Source organism: Chelonia mydas, chromosome 9, assembly GCF_015237465.2.
Source record: "Chelonia mydas isolate rCheMyd1 chromosome 9, rCheMyd1.pri.v2, whole genome shotgun sequence".
Lineage (NCBI taxonomy): Eukaryota > Metazoa > Chordata > Testudines > Cheloniidae > Chelonia > Chelonia mydas.
Window position 1 is genome coordinate 80,758,068 of NC_057855.1, and position 19,308 is coordinate 80,777,375.

Sequence of the window (19,308 nt, forward strand, 5' to 3'; positions counted from 1 at the left end):
GCCCTCACTGCAGGTGCAAGCAAATCCTTACCTGCTGAATACTTGCTGAAGTTTGGCTTGGAGTGTAACTGGGACCACTTGTGTAGGGGAAGTTTCTTGTTCAGTGTCACAGTCTTAAAAGTTGCACTATGGAGTCTGGTGCCCAGAAGTACGTGACTCTGGAAGCTGCCATAAAGAAGCTTATTTCCACCAGTGCAAACCACGGTGATTTATAAGAGAGATCTTTCAGTAGTTTTAAGACCTATATTGCTGCATGCTATCATGATAATGGACACTACCCTGCATTCAGATATGGATATATGGAAGGTACTCAAAACTGTGCACTTACTGAGTTTCTGTGGTGCTCAGGAAAGATCATTCTACGGCTGTTGATCAAATACTACAGTTCAGCATTGTGGAAATTCTTTATTTTCTCTTAAAAACACTTAAGAAGTTCCATTTAAAAATATTAACAATACAAAGTTAAGCACTCAGAAGTCCGAAAATGGCAGTGTTGTGCGCACAACCTTAAGTTTGCCCCTTTGTGCAGCTACTAGATCTCCTTAGCTGGTGTCAGTACATTGAAGGAAATTGAGCTACACCAATTTATACCAGCTGAAGATCTGGCCTGTTGTCTCTAATTACATAATTGCACATTGTATTGTCTCTCTTTTTTGGCAGGACCCCTGCCTCATTCATTATACAGGTTGGCCAATGAATGAGGCAAGGGTCGGTGTAGAGACTACTGGAAAGGAGACCACACGGTCAGCAATTAAAAATATAATTTCTTATGTCTGTTTTGAACAGCTGTTTAGCTCATTGCATACCATCTGACCTGAACATTGAACGAGGCAGAGGTGCTGCAGAAAGAGTGGCATGTGATTATGTAAATAAAGACTATGATAATTCACAGTCATAAGGTGTCCTAAATTAAAACTAATTTGCTCTTTTGAGTGCTTTATTTCACAGCCTTGTTGTTTTATGGAATAAGGCATATAGTATCAACCTGATTTCTGACTAATTTTGTATCCTATAATACTTCTTTTGATAGGTAATTCTATAAATAAGAGCAGCCATCTGCGTTTACACTACCTAGAATAAAATACCAAAGGCTTTCAATCCTTATGCATAAGCTAGTCATCAGCTGAGGTCCAAAAGAAACTCCCCTCCCCCGACCAAGGAGTGTAAATATTATACAGTTATGTGCATTATGGAGGGGACTTGCATCTCCCGCTACATCATTCTGCATTTTCCAGTGGCCATTGATCTGTGCCAGAGTGGCAGTTTCTATATTCTCTTCCTTCTTTCCTCAGAAAGAACTCTGTGCTCCAGACAGGAGACCTCCTCATACAAGGGTTAATGTATTCTGCAGTGCATTCCTGTTTGGTTCTCTTCACCATTTATGGATGGAGGTTTTTTTAATAAGTAGCCTTTCTATATCTTCTCTTTTAAAGAAAGGATGGGTTTAAAGAGACCTTTAAAGACATCAAACCTGACAGGCCCAAAATCTTTTTCAGCAGCAAAACCTTTTTTTAAAAAAAAATTGTAATTTCCTCCAGATTTGTGTAAAGAAAGATGGAAAATAAAAGGCCTTCCAACAGGGGATGTGAGGCAATGTTAAATCCTAGGTCATCATGGTCCTGGTCCAAAGTGTACTGAAGTCACTGGAAAAACGCCCATTGATGCCAGTGGGCTTTGGATCATACCCCTGACAAAAGTCTTTCCTATGAAATCAGGGGTGTTGGATTTGGTTTGTGATAATGGTCTTGTTCACACATCTTATATGTCTTTGTGCAGGTACTGTACATCGCCTTGTCTAAAACAAGGTGCATTCCTTGGAAGAAAACACTGGCAAAAGATTTGTCAGTGAGCACAGCCCCAGACCATATGTATGTGTGGTCTGTTTATTACTCTTGGACCAAGCCAACATCTCTTGGTGGGGCTCAGACCTTTTTCTCTTAAGTTTTGCCATTTTTCTGTTTTTTGTATCTGGTTGATGTGTCATTTGAGTGTCATTAATTATTTACTAGCTTATGTTGTTTAGAAAATTGATGTTTGCTGTAATTAATATCTCTCAGTTGTTCTATGTAGGGTACATATTGTTGCTGGAGTAGGAAAGAACATTGCAATTAAAAGCCATCTGCAGTGACTTCAAAAAACCCTTATGTCCAGCAGGGAAGTTTAGAAATCTCTGGCCCTTTAGGAAAATGAGTATTGATGGATAGTAACTGTAGCTAAAATATAGGGCTGAAAGCCCTCTGCCTTCAAGAAGGTTCCTAGGAGTTGAGGGTGCTTAGTACCTCAGGATACCAAGCCTGTAAGTGTCAGAGACTAGGAAGATCTGATGATCTCTCCTGGGTCTACGTGGTTTTTCTTACCAGTCCAGAATATTTTACAGACAGAAATCATAGCAGTGGAGACATCAGTATAGTGACTACAAGACAAGCTAGATAAATGGAGAGGAATCTGGGTTGCCTTACTAGAATACATAAACCCAGCAGAGGTGGATACAGTGTAAACCTAGGCACGCCTCCCTCACACAAACACCTACTTGTTCTATCCACACAACAAGTACAATGAGGTCAGTGACAGTGCAAAGCTCTGTACATGCCAGGCTAGCATGCCTCAGCTATGGCCAAAAGAGACCATGTCTCTTGAGAGAGTAGTGCAAGGATTGGCTGGCTGTGCAATGGAGATAGGCCACTCTACTGAGACTACCAACAAAATCCCCCCCCCACACCCACTGCCATCTGCACTGGTCTCTCTTTCATTGGCATATTGTTTCCAAAGCAGTTGCTGATCTTCACCTCCCTTTGTTTCTCTTCCTAGCACTGGTTGGAGCTTTGGCCATGGGGATGATTTTCTTCTGCTCGCCTCTTGTGAGTATCTTCACCGACCGGATTGGCTGCAGGACGACAGCAGCCTCGGGGGCAGCCATCGCTTTTATTGGACTCCTTTCCAGCTCTTTTACAAAGTAAGGCTGAAACTTGCTTTAGGTGGCATGTAACTTTCTGGCAAGCTTTTGTTGTTGAAAATCCGGTGCTAGTTTATTGCTGCCTTTTGGCAAGGATCAGGTGTAGTGGAAGAGGGTGCTCTCCTTGCGCTTGCCACAGCCTGCCTGCACACAGGGAGTCACTGTCCAAATTTAATCCCCCTTCCTGAAGTTTTTCTTTCTTTGTCTTAATGAGACACAAACCTTAGCCTGAATGTCTTTGGAACTTGGCTGTGCCCAGGATTTCTCCCTGCAGGTCTGCTCCTACGTCTCTCCTCTATCACAGGTTCTCAGCCTTTTATGCTCCTGAATTGGAATTTGAGACCTTCTAGTCTGACTTGCAGAATGTCAGCAGAACTGCTTTGCACCTCCACGCGCGGTGATAGAACCTGAGGTACTGTCACAATCAGTTTAAAGTTGGATTGGATTCCAAATCGGATTTTAAAAAAATTGACCTTGGATACTAAAAGTGAATTAATGTTTAAAATCAAACCTGACCCCAAGTATGGCTGAAAGTGACTGACTTCCACTGGAGCATAAAAAAATGGAGATGTCCAGAGACTGAAGCCTGTCTTTTTATCACCAGTCACAATGGACTCACAAACTGAATTTGCATGGGGTTTTTGGCTATATGCAGTAGAAGGAAAATCAGGAATGTAAATGTGTTCTGAAGCAGAACATATTAGTCCATTGGAATGTCTTTGTGTCTGCAACATGCTGCTTTAAAAAACACAGTATTATTCATTTTTTCAGTGCTTTTAAACTTCTGTGGATTTCTGTTAGGACTTGATTTCATTAACATAAAAATGTTAACAAGCTTTGATGGTACATTATACTGCTTCAGCATCACAGATTTTCAGTTTGTTTGTGTGTGAGAGGGTAATTGATTATATATTAACAATTTTCGCATGGGTTTGTTTTCAGTTTTAATTAAAACACTCCCTGTAATTGTTTAAAACCATACTGATGTGAAAGGAGGTGACTTGTCTGCAGCATTCCACTTCACCACTCCCCTAGTGGGAACCCTTGACAGGAGGGGGCAATGAAGATAGTTGAGGCTCAGAGCAGCTGCTTTTGTGCCCAACTCTTCAATCTCCTTTCTGTTTTGGCATGGGAAAGGACCCCAGTGGTCTCCCCAAGGAGACCCTTGAAACAGACATTTTAATAAGAGGAGAGAGATCTCAATGGGAAATTTATGTCACGCAATCTAAGTACATCAGAGGGCCATGTGCAGTTCAGACATTGAATGTACAAGTGGAGGCATACACTGCTGGCTTCCTAAACAGCACCAGACGATGGAGTCCAGGCACCACATGTTGCCAAAAGTTCAGTGGCTGTTTGGTCCCAGATCAGTGCATGGAGGAATTTTGGCCTGAATTTTACCCATTTGTTGATATTCCCCAAATCCTGCCCATAACTTGGTTTTCTACTAGCATGCTCCTGTTATGTGCATGTATGCTCTACTGTGTGGAATCGGAACTGCTTCATAGTGTGTCATAGAGCCTGTTAATCACTGAATAATAGAGGCCTTGTCTACACTGGCAAGTTTCTGTGCAGTAAAGCAGCTTTCTGCGGTGTAACTCTGGAGGTGTACACACGGCCAAGCCACTTAGTGCGCAGAAACTGCACGGTTTCAGTGCTATAAAAAAACCAACACCTCGACGAGAGGCATACAGCTTTCTGTGCTGGGGCTACAGCACCGCGGTGCCAGTATAGACACCTTCATCAATTACAGCGCTGCAATTGGCCTCTGGGAAGGGTCCCACAATGCCTGTTCTTGCCTCTCTGGTCATCGGTTTGAACTCTACTGCTCTGCCCTCAGGTGACCAATCGTGAGCCCCACCCCTTAAATTCCTTGGGAATTTTGAAAGTCCCCTTCCTGTTTGCTCGGTGATGGGTGCAGTGGTCTCAGCGCATCTTTCCAGGTGGCCAGGCCTGCTCCATGCACCAGGCGATCCCCCGCTTGGAGCAGTGCTGAGCTGCTGGACCTCATCGGCATTTGGGGAGAGGAGGCTGTCCAGTCCCAGCTGCACTCCAGCCGTAGGAATGATGATACCTACGGACAGATTTCACGATGCATGACAGAAAGGGGCCGTGACCAGGACACACTGCACTGCAGCGTCAAAGGGAAGGAGCTGCGGAACACCTACCACAAGGCGCGGGAGGCAAACCACCCCTCCGGTGCTGCACCCACGAGCTGCCAGCTCTACCAAGAGCTGGACACAATACTCGGTGGCGACCCCATCTCCACTGTGAAGGCCCCTGTGGATACTTCAGTGGCTCACGTGCCAGTCAAGAGTGGACCAACCCAGGAGGAGGAAATCTTGGACGAGGATGTGGAGGGGGACCCAGAGGCAGATAACGACTTGGAGTTCAGAGATGCATGCAGCCAGGAGCTCTTCCCTACCCTGGAGGAGGCTAGCCAGTCACAGCGGTTGGAGCTTGGCAAAGTGCAAACAAAAGAGGAGGCCCCTGGTAAGTGGCTTTGATTTTAGGAATTGCTGAAGCTTTGATTTTTGGGAATTGTTGGGGGCAGGAAGGTTGCAGAAAGCAGGCTTGTGTCTGTATGATGCGTGTACCACCACATGCCTAATCTGAGCGGCAGAACAGAGTGTTGATTGACTCCCTCACTTCATGGCAATCTGCCTTGGAGATCTCCACGAAACTCTCATAGAGATACTGGGCAATCCGCTGCCGCATGTTCTTTGGCAGAGCTGCTTTGTTTCTTACCCCATCAAGGGTATCTTTCCCACACTACTTTGCCGTCACTGGGGGGGACCATTGCTGCACGCAGGCGAGCCACATAAGGGCCAGATCGGAAGTCGCAGTCTTGGAGAAGACCTTCCCTTGATTCCCTGCTCACCCTCCACAGCGAGAGATCTTCCATAACGAACACAGCCTGTGGAAAATGAGGGAACAGGAATGGTTATAAGTCCGCCCCGTAAAGTGCTGGCTCTTCCCAAGAGCCATGTGCCCAGTGTACAGTACGGTCCTAGAACACTGATTTCCCCTGTGACAGGTATGTGAATAGTGGCTGTGTTTTTAAATCACTGAATCAGTGGTCTGTGTGTTGCAAACAATACTGCTTCTGTAAAATGTTGCATTTTGGCTTCAGAGATATGACCTTGGGAGCCCAGCCTCCCTCTTTGTTATCACCGGCTCAATGGCTGCACAGAATTAGAAAGCGGCCACAAAAAACACGATGACTCTGCGGCTTAAAAACAAGAATTGAAGGAGTGGCGGGACAGCGAGAAGAGGGACCGAAAGGAGAACACGGTGCGCCAGAACGATGCCACAGAGCGGCTCTTAAACATTATGGAGTGCCAAACGGACACACTCCAGGTGCTACTAGCACTGCAAACCGAGCAGTTCTGCATCTGCCCTCCCCTGCAGCTGCTGTTGCAAATCTCTTTCCCATGCGCCCCCCAGACACCGCCAACATACTTATCAACCTCCTGGCTCCAGTCTGTACCCCCTGCATTCCACTCCTGCCCTGTCGCAGTCCAGCCCTGCGGACTCCCAGCACCCACTGCACTCAACACCCGTCCCTCTGCAGTTTAGCCTTGCTGAAGAACAGTACCCATTTCACTGTACTCCAGAGGACAAGATTGCATATGATACCTGGACATACACAAATCTTTAACCATCCTGGGGCCCCACCTCCTCCTAGGACCTTCCCTTCCCCCACAGTGCTGATGTGTTTTTTCTGTTTGTCTCTCTCCTCTGGTGGTTGTTTTTTAATAAAATAATGGTTTTGGTTTGAAAGTAATCTTTATTCCATTAATTGAAAGCAAACAGAACCCTGCAAAGCAACAGGCAATTTTCTTAAACCTTCACAGTGCCTTGTCTGCACCAATCACAGTCACCTCCTAGCATTACAAGCACCTCACTCCCGAGCATAGCAACCATTAGTGATTTTCAGCTTCAAATTGCTGCCTCAAGGCATCCCGATCCGTATGGCCCCATGTTGTGCCCCTCTAATAGCCCTGGTCTCTGGCTGTTCAAATTCAGCCTCCAGGCACTGAGCCTCAGCAGTCCAGCCCTAAGTGAAGCTTTCACCCTTTCCTTCACAAATATTATGGAGCGTACAGCACATATAAGCTATATAGGCTATAAGCATAGGAATATTGTCATTGGCCAAGTGCAGCCTCCCATATAGGCAGCGCCAGCAGGCCTCTAAATGGCCAAAAGCACAGTCAACAGTCATTCTGCATTTGCTCAGTCTGTTGTTGAACCACTCTTTGCTGCTGTCAAGGTGCCCCGTGTACGGCTTCATAAGCCATGGCTTTAAGGGGTAGGCAGGGTCTCCCAGGATCACAATGGGCATTTCGACTTCCCCTACAGTGATCTTCTGGTCCAGGAAGAAAGTTCCTGCTTCCAGCTTCCTGAACAGGCGAGTGTTCCAAAAGATGAGTGCGTCATGCACCTTTCTGGACCAGCCTTCATTAATGTCCGTGAAACGCCTACAGTGATCCACAAGCTCCTGGAGAATCATTGAGAAATACCCCTTCTGATTAATTTACTCAGTGGCTAGGTGGTCTGGTGCCAGAATTGGAATGTGCATGCCATCTATCACCCCTCCACAGTTAGGGAAGCCCAACTGTGCAAAGCCATCCACAATGTCACACACGTTTCCCAGAGTCACAGTCTTTCGGAGCAGCATGCGATTTAATGGCCCTGTATGCTTCCGTCAACACGAGTCCAATGGTCGACTTTCCCACTCTGAACTGGTTAGCAGCCGATGCTAACCAGCTTCCACAGTGCAAACGCCACGTGCTTCTCCAGTGACAGAGCAGCTCTCATTCTCGCGTCCTTGCACCGCAGGGCTGGGGGAAGCTCATCACACAGTCCCATAAATGTGGCTTTCCTCATCCAAAAGTTCTGCAGCCACGACTCGTCATCCCAGACGTACATGACAGTGTGATCCCACCACTAAGTATGTTTCCCAAGCCCAAAAGCGGCATGCCACTGTAGTCACCACCTCCATGAATGCCACAAGCAATCTCGTGTTGCACCGACTACACATAACAATATCAATGTCAAACTCCTCTTGCCTTTGTAGTTTAAGAAATAACTCCACTACCACTCATGACATGACATGCAGCATATTGGTCAGCAGTGCAGGATCTATTCCTGCAGACCAAAGAGGAAGAGCACGCAGTACACAAACCATTGAAAGATGGCGCCAAATGCAGATGGAAGGGGATTGCTGGGATGCGAAGCAATGCATCACGGGACATTGGGACAGGACCCAGGATGCCCTGCGACCCCCTCTGCCTTCCCACAACTCTTAGCGGCAGAAGAGGAAGAGATGCTCTGTGGGATAGCTGCCCAGAGTGCACCGCTCTGAATGCAAGTGCTGCAAATGTGAACACACTATTGCGCAGGCAGCTGACAGTGTGAACACACAACAGCGGTTTCCCTTCAGCGCTCTCTGAGCAGCAATGTAACTCCGCCATTGTAGACCTACCCAGAAATTCTCTCTGGGAGCACAAGCACCTTTGCTACGCAAAACTACCTCGTGACACTAAAGCTAGAACTTGGGTCTGCCTGCTCTAAAAGGATGAGCTGCTGCCTCTTGATATGGAAAACACCGAAAGACCAGTCTACTGGAAACATTGTGTGTGTGTATTTTATTTATTTATATTCTGGTGTGTGTATGTGTACGTACGTGTACACACACACACACACACACACACACACACACACACACACTACAAGAGCCGGATAAATCCTATGGGGAATGCTGTATATAAATTCATGGCAGTGGAATAAATAGAACTGAAGTGCAGTTGTGGACAGCTTCAGAGAGATACAGCATTTTACCCCATCATCTCTTTTCCTCCCAAGTACTTCTACAAAAGTTTCAGACTTTTTTCCCTTCGCCGATAAAATGTTCGTACAAAGCAAAGCAACTCTTCAGACTAGGCTGCTTTTAGTTTGGGGTTTTTAAAGAAAAACAAAGAGGTTCTTTCCGTTAGGAGCACTTCAAAGGTGAAATGCATATTTCCTGCTTTCTCACTGGTGGTTTAAATTCCTTCAGATATCTTGTAAGGATAAAATTAAAGCCTTCTATAGCTGTGTCGCAGGGAGGGGGCCCTTTTTATTGGACTGCCTTAGGCAATGTCGAACAGAAGTCAGGGGAAGAGTGGTGCAGTTTAGCAGTTTCCATGTGCTCCATCAGGATTGTAAAGTCCAGTTCTGAAATTTGGAACTACCAGCTTCCACTCTCCCCTAACAAGGGGATTTTTTAATATAGCCACACCGCACAGTTTCAGGTGACACATGTTGTAGATTATACGCACATACTGCAGTTACTACACTGAAACAGACCAATGGTCAGTCTGCTGTAGAATCACAGAAACTGGAAACAGTAAAGAGCTGCTAGACCATCTGCCTTTCAATGCAGAATTGTTCCCTATAGTGCTTTGTTCAGTCTGGTTTTAAATGCCCCAAATAATGGGGGCGGCGGGGGGCTTCCATCACTATGGCAATGTCTTTGACTGTGGGCAGTGTCCTATGTTAGTTCAGAGGAAGGTGTTTTAAAAACTCTGTAATGCATAAAACTGTGCAGTACTAGGGTGGTTTTCACTTTGTTTTGGTACTCAAAGCAGAGAGGAGAATCAGGATTGAGCTGATTTTTATAAATCAGACCCAAACCTCCCCTTTTTGCAGATCTTTGTTTTCTGCATGGAAAGAGACCCACTCCTCTTCCCCTTAGCAGCCCTAGGGAATGAATGTACCAGTCACTTGCTATCACACCTCCTTGCTGAGCAAGCCGAAATGTTACTGGGATGAGTTTTAATTCTGTGATCTGTTTCTCGGGTGTACAAGAGGGAAGGAGGGAGGACAGTCCTCACAATCAGATGGTAAAGAGGGACAGGCAGATGGATAGGATCAAAAAGGAATTGACTCAAACCTTGGTTCATCCCTCGAGCCAGAACTTATTAACATTTAAGGAACATCGTGTTCCCTTTTTTCCCCCACTCCCACATTTCCATGGGCCTCTGCATTTCCTGGTTCCCTCTAATGCAATATCAGTGCTGGGATAAGAGTTTCAACATTAGGGATGGGCCTGAACTAGCATGCCAGTTCTGAACACCTATGAACATGGGTGGTGGTTCAGCATCTGGATCCAAATTTTTCTTGTGCCCCTACCTGGGCTGATCTAAAATGCCAGATCCAAACATCCCTGAATTTTAAAGTGTTTGAAATCCTAGTCCCTAATTTTGCAGTTTGAGTCTATTTCTGTCTGGGGCCACATACTTGGGAGTTCTAAATGAAAACTGTTAAATAAACCGTGATTTCAAAGAAAAGCTTTGGGAGGTTGCTTTAATTGTCAGGGTCCATCCCAGTAGCTGGCATACATCGTGGCAGTAATAGTAGTGGAGACTTTCAATTATGTCTTTCAACAAGCATTGTTACACTATTAATTAGCGGGAGGCTGCTGCGGCTCTAATGGGCTCTCAAGACGAGATAAACATCGGCTGTGTTTAATCTTCTTTTTATTCAATCTTAGCTGGATTTTGTTAAGCAAAGGCAGGAAACAATAGAATCAGAAACATTTAATATTTCAGTGGGCTTTCCCCTTCCATAGATGAGGCCTCACCCAGAGCCCTTCTCTCCCTAATTTCTGCCCTTCTGTGGGCTGTTTGGTTTGGAGGTGTTCTGGAAGGGACAGATTTCCCTAGAGAGAGAGAGACACCCTTTTTCTACCCAGCTTGTACCCCTTCTCTTCCCCTTAGGCCTCTACATTTCAGTGATCTTCTCTGAACAGAGGATGGGTTATCAACATTGCTCCTATCTCAGCCGGCAGGATCTCTGCTGTTGGGCCACGTGACCAGCTCTTTCCCCACAGCTGAGCAGCCTATGCAATACCACTGCATTGCTGTGAGCCCAGGGAATGAGAGAGCAACCTTTGAATCAGACCCAGGTGGGTTAGCGTGGGAGCACTTTATTCCCACCAGGGTCACCAGTCTCTCCCTTCTCATCCTCTCCCTCTGCTGCCCAGTATGTGCATGGTGAAATAATCATGCAATGTCTGCAGCAAAGTCTTTCATGTCAAATGGTTTCTCCACTAGTGTGTTTTAGAAATGAAATTTTTGCCCTGTGCTGTTACTGTTTCCTTTCATCATAAATATTGATAATCCAGTGAGGGATTAAATCATGGTTGACGGTTTTTATTTTAGAGGATGGTTTTTTGGTGGGTTTTTTGTTGTTGTTGTTTTTTTACTGTTGCTATGGTAACTCCAGAGCATTTTCTTTAGTGCTTCCAATTTTTTTGTCAAGAAATCTTCTTCTCTCTTGCTTTCTGTGGCTGCTGCTTTTCCTTCTAAAATGTTTTCTTGTTGAGCAGTTAGGCAGGTTTCTGATACAGGGTGAATGCAAGTGTCACATGTTGTCATTGAGCGGATTCGCCTTGTAATGTCATTTTGCCTTGAGTGCCTTCCGTTCCAAAGGACCCCAGAAGCACAGACTGTCTGTACCTGCCAAGAACTACCTGCAGAGCCAGACACTTCTCTGCAGGAATAGAAACACAGTCTTCGGTACCAAAATCCCAGGCCTCTACCACATGGGCTAAAGGAGAGCTCTTTCAGTTGGGAGTTGTAAGTCTGGGGCAGCCACAAGAGAGAGAAATTATTGTAAATACTAAGCTGGTGAAATATACCCCACTTCTAAAATGCAGCCACGTCTGAGGAGGGCAGCAGCCAGCTCACAGCAAGGAGTTGGAAAGAAAAGTCCTGGACAAGGATCCAGAGGCAAGCCCCTGTTCCGACAAATCATTCTACAGGATATTTTAACACCTTTGCAGAGCAGACAGGATCTGTGGTTTTAACATCTCCACTGCTTCCAAACATGAAACTTGCTCCAGAGCTAGAAACCATTTTATCTCAGCTAAGACTGCCAGCAGTGGATAATTTTGGGTTATGAGAGTGGTAGGGAAACCAGATGTCCTTCTAATGTCTGTATTCCACTTTAAATGGCTCAATCCCAGACTGCAGCGGCATTTGTGTGTTTTGTCAGAGCTTTGTCCCTGAAGCAGTTGTGTGAAGGGTAAGGGAATGGCTATGAAATTATTACTCATCAGTGCACCCTACTTCTGAGGTTTCTCTGATGTGGTTTGGCTTTGGAGGAGCTTGAAATTTGGCTTTCGTGAACGGTGGTTTGTCTTTGAGTAAGTTAGTGTAGCAGTCACGGTCTGCTGCACTAGATGAGGAGACAGACTTGTAATAGAATTAATGATATACTTGTAAATATTTTCTGACTTCCTGTTACTCTGTTTCTTCTGAGCTGGAATCTCCTCACCTGCTTTATTACTAGCAATTGGAGTTTTTAAAAATTTAATAAACTTTCATCCCGAGGGATCCCCAAGGACTTGACACATGGTCTGTAGGGCAATCATTTCACTCCCTACTAACATGCAGCCACCTCTGGAGTGGGTTACAGCAGCTGCTTAATAGCTCACAATAAAACTTCAGGTCAGAATTGAAGAAAACAATATCCAGTTGAGCATTACTGCCCAAATTCCAGTTCTGCACTCTAAAATCCTCTGGTAATTTCATGTTCTGTTCTTGAAGCAAGTGCCAGAGGCTCTTTAACCATTAGAGGTCAGGGCCTCCTGTTTTTAAATTGGAGCTGGTTGAAAATTTTCAGTTGGAACTGGGTCTTTTTACGGAAAACCGAATCTTTGTCTAAATGAAATTTTTTGCAAAAAGTTTCTTCTTTCCATGGAAACTTATTTGTTTTTTTAAAAAAAACAGATGTCTGGAAATTACAATATTCCAATTCAGATATGCTGCCACGGTGCCTCATGGGAGTTGCACCAAATATCAGACGGTTGTATCAAGTATCATGTTGATTCTGAAGAAGTGGGTTTTTTACCCACAAAAGCTTATGCCCAAATAAATCTGTTAGTCCTTAAGATGCCACCGGACTCCTCATTGTTTTTATGGGACTTGTAGTTCAGTTGGTACATGGGACTATTCTCCTCCAAAGCCAGACTTCATGTCCCATGAGATGTAATGGGCCATCTGTAAAATGGGGATAAACTTTGCTTTGTCTGTCTAGATTATGAACTCTTCGGGGCAGCAACTGTCTGTTCCTATGTATCTGTACAGTGCCCAGGACAAAATAGGACCTGATCTTGACTAGAGACACTAGGCTCTACTGGAAGATAAATAATACAGAGTAATATCTGTTACCCTTTGCAATTTTAACCAAGGTGTTTTTTGGTTGTTTTTTTTTGCCAATAGGTCCCTTGAAGTCCGCTATTTCACCTATGGAATCCTCTTTGGATGCGGCAGTTCCTTTGCTTTCCAGCCCTCCCTGGTCATCCTCGGCCACTACTTCAAACGCCGTCTAGGCTTGGCAAATGGCATCGTGGCCGGAGGGAGCTGCCTCTTCTCAATGTCCCTTCCCTTCTTTTTGAAAACAATCGGGAGCACCATCGGGCTAGCTCACACTTTCCAAGTCCTCAGCGCCTTTATGTTCATCCAGATTCTCTTGTCTCTGACTTTCCGGCCCATCTTGCCACCATCTTGTGACTCTTACCATGATAGACAAGATAAACTGGCCAGCCGGAACATGAAACAGCAGTGCGGGTCTCAGATGCGGAAGTATTTCAACATGAGGGTTTTCCGGAGACAGACGTACCGAATTTGGGCTTTTGGGATTGCGACAGCTGTCCTGGGATACTTTGTACCTTACGTGCATCTGGTGAGAACATTCTAGGGGTGATAGAGGTGACCGCATGTGTGGGAGGGGAGAATTATTTGTATCTCTGTCTTTTTGCAGCAGGTCTCCTCCTCAAGTGTAGGCCCTTGCCCCACCCCACATCTTGGCTGTGCTCTGAGTGCTGTTGATGGGCTCCAGTAGGAGCCTCATCTCCAGTACTCAGCAGGAGGGAGCATCACCACAATGTGTGGGAGATGCAAGGGGATGAGGGGAGAGACTAAGGATATTGCTCCTTCCTAGAGATTCTAAGGTGGTGGGTGCCATGCTGAAGGACCATTCCACAGCTCAGACAGGTGGCTTGATAGCCCCCTGAGCTATGAACAATCACACCCAAGCATGTTTCCAGCTAAAAAGTCATTTTAGTCAGCTAAAAGTCCAGCATTGATTAAAGTGCTGTAATTGCATGTAGTGCTTCACAAAGCCTCTGACGGTACATGGCCCTTGCTCCAAAGAGCTTCCACTGCACCACAGGGAAGTCCAATAGAGGCTCAAAATGGAGGGAGCTATGGGGAGGCATTATGGGTGAGAAGGTCAGCACAGGGAGGCTTCAGGTAAGAAATGGGTTTTGCGGAGGTGTGGGAGGACGCTTGGCACATGTGAAGTGGGATGATTTTTGAAAAACGTGAGAGGGATGGGCCACGCTGACAACTGAGGAGCAAAGAGAGCAGGGAAGTGAGAGGTGAAGGAGGACACAGGATGAGAGGAAAACAGGAATGGATGGAGCTGCGGATAGTCTTGACGACAAGAGGGTGGAGTGCGATGCAGAAGCTTCTCTTTGAACAGAAATAGTGAGAGGCAGGAGCTAGCTTTGGAGTGTTTCACTAATAGAGCATTCTGATTGGCTGAGCCTCCCCATGGACTTCATCTGTGTAGTAAGTCGTAGCAGGTAGGACAATTACCGCATGCCACTGAAGTGGACTTTGGAGGCGTGAGGCTGAGGGACTTTAAGCCCTTGAGTGCTGAGGTTAGAGCACTTGCTGCAGTTTATGAGAATAGGTTACCAAACTGACCCATTTGGCTCAAGCAGAGAACCACCTAGGAAATGTAAGAGCCACCACATAATACCTAACTTAGGGCCATGCTGTTACCTTTGTGGAATTGAAGCCATAAGAAGCCGTGAGGGAAATAGGTCTGTGCAGTTACTGGACATCACTGATAAGGTGGGCGATGCTGGTGGCCTGTTACGTAAGGGCTGCCATTATGTTTGGTGCCCTACAGTGGATCTAGCATTATGCAGCCATTCTCTAATACCAATTAATCCCTTGAGGGGAATTCTATACATGGTTATAATTAGTACACAGAAATAGACCTTCCTCTTAGAGATTCCCGTTTTAATGTTTGACAGTCCCAGCAAGTCCATTTTTGGTGTGTGCAATTAATAGGTTTATTGAGGATTAATGTCCTTATTTTCCTCCCTGCCCCCTAGATAAAGTATGTGGAGGAGGAGTTTAAGGAAAACAAAAAAGAATGGATTCTCTTGGTTTGCCTTGGAGCCACGTCAGGGCTTGGGCGCTTGGTTTCTGGCCGGATTGGTGACTGTATTCCTGGACTGAAAAAGATTTTCTTGCAGGTATGCTATGCCTAATCCTCACAAAAGTGCATGCTAAGAATGATCGTTTTACTACCATGGGATGATTTGTCCATACAAATATCAGTACTCTGCACTTAGCACCTTTCATCCGGGGATCTCAGAGTGATTTACAAACAATTAACCCTCCCAACCCCTCGAGAGGTAGAGAAATATTATTAAATCCATTTTACAGAAGGGTCAGTTGAGGCATAGAGAAGTTAAGTGATTTACCCAAGATCTTGCAGCACCTCTCTGACAGAGCTAGGACTAGAACTCGGGGAGTTCTGACTCCTAGCATCTTTCCCTGACCACTAGACACACTGCCTTCCTCTCTGGATTTTGTGAGCAGACCATTGAAATCAAGTGGCTGATCCATCGGATAGCCCTTCTCAAGGCTTCTTAAAAGGTCCTTCTCAAGGTTTTGCGTGTAGTGACTCTCCAAGGAAAAACAGAGGATCCCAGGGCACCATTGGGTTGACAGTAGGGGGTAACACTGGTGTCCTGCTCTTTATTCCTTATCATAATTAAAAAAAAAAAAAAAAAAAAAAAAAAAAAAAAACCCTGGTTCTGATCGCAAAGGGCTTGTCTACACCATGTGGCAATGTGCACTACGGGGGTGTGATTTCTAAAGCACACTAATGTGTTGAGCACTAATTGGTCTGTGTAGCCCCTGCTGGTGCTCACTCAAGGTCCTTCCTGCTCTTTAAAGTGGTACTGTCAGCAGGGTCTCCATAGATCCAATTAGTGCACAACACATTCATGCGCTTTAGAAATCACGCCCCATAGTGTGCATTACCACACCGTGTAGGCAAGCCCCGTGACTGACTGTGAGCTGTTGCTACGTTTGCCTTCATGGTACCTGTTCCTTTGGGATAACTAGAGTACGAGAGGTCTTCCACAGAACTAGATTCTCGTCTCTCTTTCAGTGTCAAATTCAGTCCTGGTATAAGAGGAACATCTTCCCTGGCTTCAAAGGAATTGCTCCCACTTAGACAGAATTGAGCCCTTCTAAGCAGCATGGGCTAGAGTCGCAAAAGGAGTTAGGTGCCTAAATCCCAGAAACAGGCCCAAATGGGATTCACAAAACCCCCGCTCAGGTGCTGCTGAACCCTGTAGGCACCTAAACTTGCTTGGCATCTCAAATTTTGCAGTAAAAGTGCCCTGAGCGCTTATATTTCTGCCTCTATATATGTGTGTTGCAGCCCTAAGTCCCAGAGCAACGCAAGACTGGGGAGATAGGCATTCCTCCACCTACTTCACCTGCAGAGTCCACCTACCAGATCGGGCCCATATAGGCAAGTTTGCACAAAACAGCTGGAAAGATGGGGGAAGAGGAGAGGAACCTCCCTCTTAACTTCTGTGCCCAGTGGTTAAAGTACTCACCTGGGACATGGGAAATCCTGGTTCAAGTCACCCCTCTGTGTAAACGGAGGAAGGACTTCGAACAGGGATCTTCCATCTCTCAGGTGAGTACCCTAACACCCCCCCCCCAGGTGCAGTTTCTTGCAAACACAGTGTAGGCCAAAAAAAAAATGGTTTGCAGCTGAGAATCCCAAGTAGAGGGAGGTGCCTCCCTGTAGTCTGAATTTTGGAACTAACTCCCTGAGGGGTGCGGGGTTTAAGACCCATCCTTTGCCTTGGCACCTCTCATTGGCTCGCTTAGGCGGAGAGCCACCTAGCTGACTGCCTTTTGAGAATCCCATTCCTAGGAGCCTAACTCAGGCTTTGTGAATCCGAGTGATTTTCTAGGCACCTAAAAGTTAGGCAGGTCGATGCTGAGCGTAGAACCGCATACACTCCTTTGTGAATCTAGCCTCACGTGTAATGTCAGGTAGATCTGCAATGTGGGGCTAAAACACTTATGGTCCTTGTTGCCCTTGTATAGGTGTGTTGCCTCATTTCTATTAGGGTTGTAGCTTCTGGAGAAAGAAAATCTGAGTAGCATTCCTGCCTTTTCTTTCTATAGTTTAGGCAGGAAAGGAAATACTAGTGTTATCTTTCAAACTAGATAGCTTTACCAAAACTAGAGGCTTGCATGCAGTTCCAAGAACCAGGAGGTCTAAATATTTATTCTTGCAGCTCTGGCAAAGATCCTACAGGCTGTAAAAATGTAACCAAATACAATGGGCAGTAATTGCACCCTTTTAAAATCACCTTAATGGGGGCCTTTGTATTGCGTGATGTTAAACACTTAATAGGTTTGCTAATATGCTGGGCTTTTCTTCCCCTGCAAGTTTTTCCTCTTCCTTATTTCCACAAACTCTTCATTCTCTGTAGTTAAGTGTTCTCTTTAGGGTTCTGGGCCATGTTACCTCAAGCATGTGGCATAGGGGAGGCAAAGTCAGAGCCTGATAAGCAGTGTTTTGCATTGCTGCTATTCAGGATGGCTGGGCTAACCCTTACAGCATGGAGCACTTTTTACTTAGGGCCAGACTCCTACTGGCATTTTCAAAAGAGCCTAAGTGAGTCAGGCAACTTACATAGATTTCAATGAAGTTAGGTGCTGAGGTGCTTTTGCAAATGCTGTGAGGTGCCTTCCTGCATTTTTTTTAAGTGCCTAAATGCCTTTGGAAATCTGGCCCTGTTGGATAAGTAGTGAGTGTTCCAAGGCAGAGGGCAGGTGGGATGCCCGGAAGCAACGTGTCAAGGTTAGGAGAGTGGCAGGCAATTAAGCAGTTCAGTTGGAAGCAAATATCGGGGGCAGTGAAGAAGGTGTGGCCATTCTGGAGAGTATGTGGGGTCTGGAAAAGAGACGAGTTGCTTAATGGATGTCGTACTTGGCAAGGTCGGTCCAGACACTTGTAGCCAGCAGGCGAGGGAGCTGGCAGTGGGTTCCTAAATTATTTGCATAACTTTTCTCCAGAAAGCTCTCTTCTCTTAAAATGAAATGCTCTCAAGTCACCAGAAGGAAACTACAGACTGGGACTATGGGGAATAATAATCTGTCTCTAATGCCCATGCTGCCCTTGGATTTGTATTAGGAAGTCATGATTTTGTCTTCTGTCACAGTTATCTTAGTGATGTCTATACTTTGCCTCTTCAGGTTGCCTCTTTCATGCTTCTGGGCCTCATGTGCATGATGATCCCTCAGTGCCAAGCATTTGAGGGGGTCATTGTCGTCTGCCTCTTTCTGGGACTTTGTGATGGATTCTTTATAACCATCATGGCCCCCATAGCCTTTGAACTGGTTGGACCCATGCAAGCTTCTCAAGCCATTGGCTATCTCCTGGGACTTATGGCCATTCCAATGACAGCTGGCCCACCAATAGCAGGTCAGTAACCATCAGAACATAGGGCCCCAATATTTAGTTAGAATTCTGTCTTGAGTTTTTTGCATTAAATTATTGGAGCGATGATGTGTTGTTAGAGAAGTAGGATTGTCACCTTCACCTGTTCTCATATTATGTGATGCAGTTTCTTACGTTTATTTGATCCTGTATCCGCTTTGACGTTGGCTGAAATACGTCTACAGTTAGCCCTTTTTTCTGTTATTTAATTGCCAGCAGTTTTCCCTTCTGGCAGCTGAGTAACTGAAAAAATGAGCAGAGGATGATTCATTTTCAAGGCAATTTAATCAACAGATTTTTGTAGCACAATTAATACCAAAATTGCCCAGAGTTAGTGAACATTCCAGTAACCTGGCAGAGAGCTGGACTTAAAGTTATGTAGGTGCCACTTATGCTCTGCTCTCATATGAAATTTAGGATTGGAGTTTTGCCTGATCGGCAAAGGATAAGGCCCTAAATTGAGTCAAATCTAAAGATTATATGCTTAGGCCCTGATCCTGGAAAGACTGGATACATATTTAAGCATGGGAGTTGTCTCAAAGTTTTTTAAATTGAATGTGTCTGTAAACCCTCTGCAGGACAGGCCCTTGAACAAGAAGAGCATCTGCAGTTGCACTAGCTAAGCTAAAAAATTAATTAAGGTAGTCAATCCATAGATAACTGGGCATAAACTGATAACCAGCTGTTTTCAGCAAGAAACTCTGGCTGTTGCAGAATTATAAGCTTTATAGCACTATTCATCAGAA

General features: G+C 45.4%; 1 protein-coding gene across 2 annotated transcripts in view; it reads left to right on the forward strand.

Moving 5' to 3' along the window:
- SLC16A2 (solute carrier family 16 member 2) overlaps positions 1-19,308 on the forward strand; it is a 95,679-nt gene that overhangs the window by 66,212 nt on the left and 10,159 nt on the right. For both annotated transcript variants that reach the window (XM_043522101.1, XM_007060169.4), the window contains 4 exons: positions 2,809-2,953; positions 13,225-13,687; positions 15,132-15,275; positions 18,319-18,547. In XM_043522101.1, coding sequence (XP_043378036.1) covers positions 2,809-2,953; positions 13,225-13,687; positions 15,132-15,275; positions 18,319-18,547 — 981 coding nt within the window. The remainder of the gene's footprint in view (positions 1-2,808; positions 2,954-13,224; positions 13,688-15,131; positions 15,276-18,318; positions 18,548-19,308) is intronic.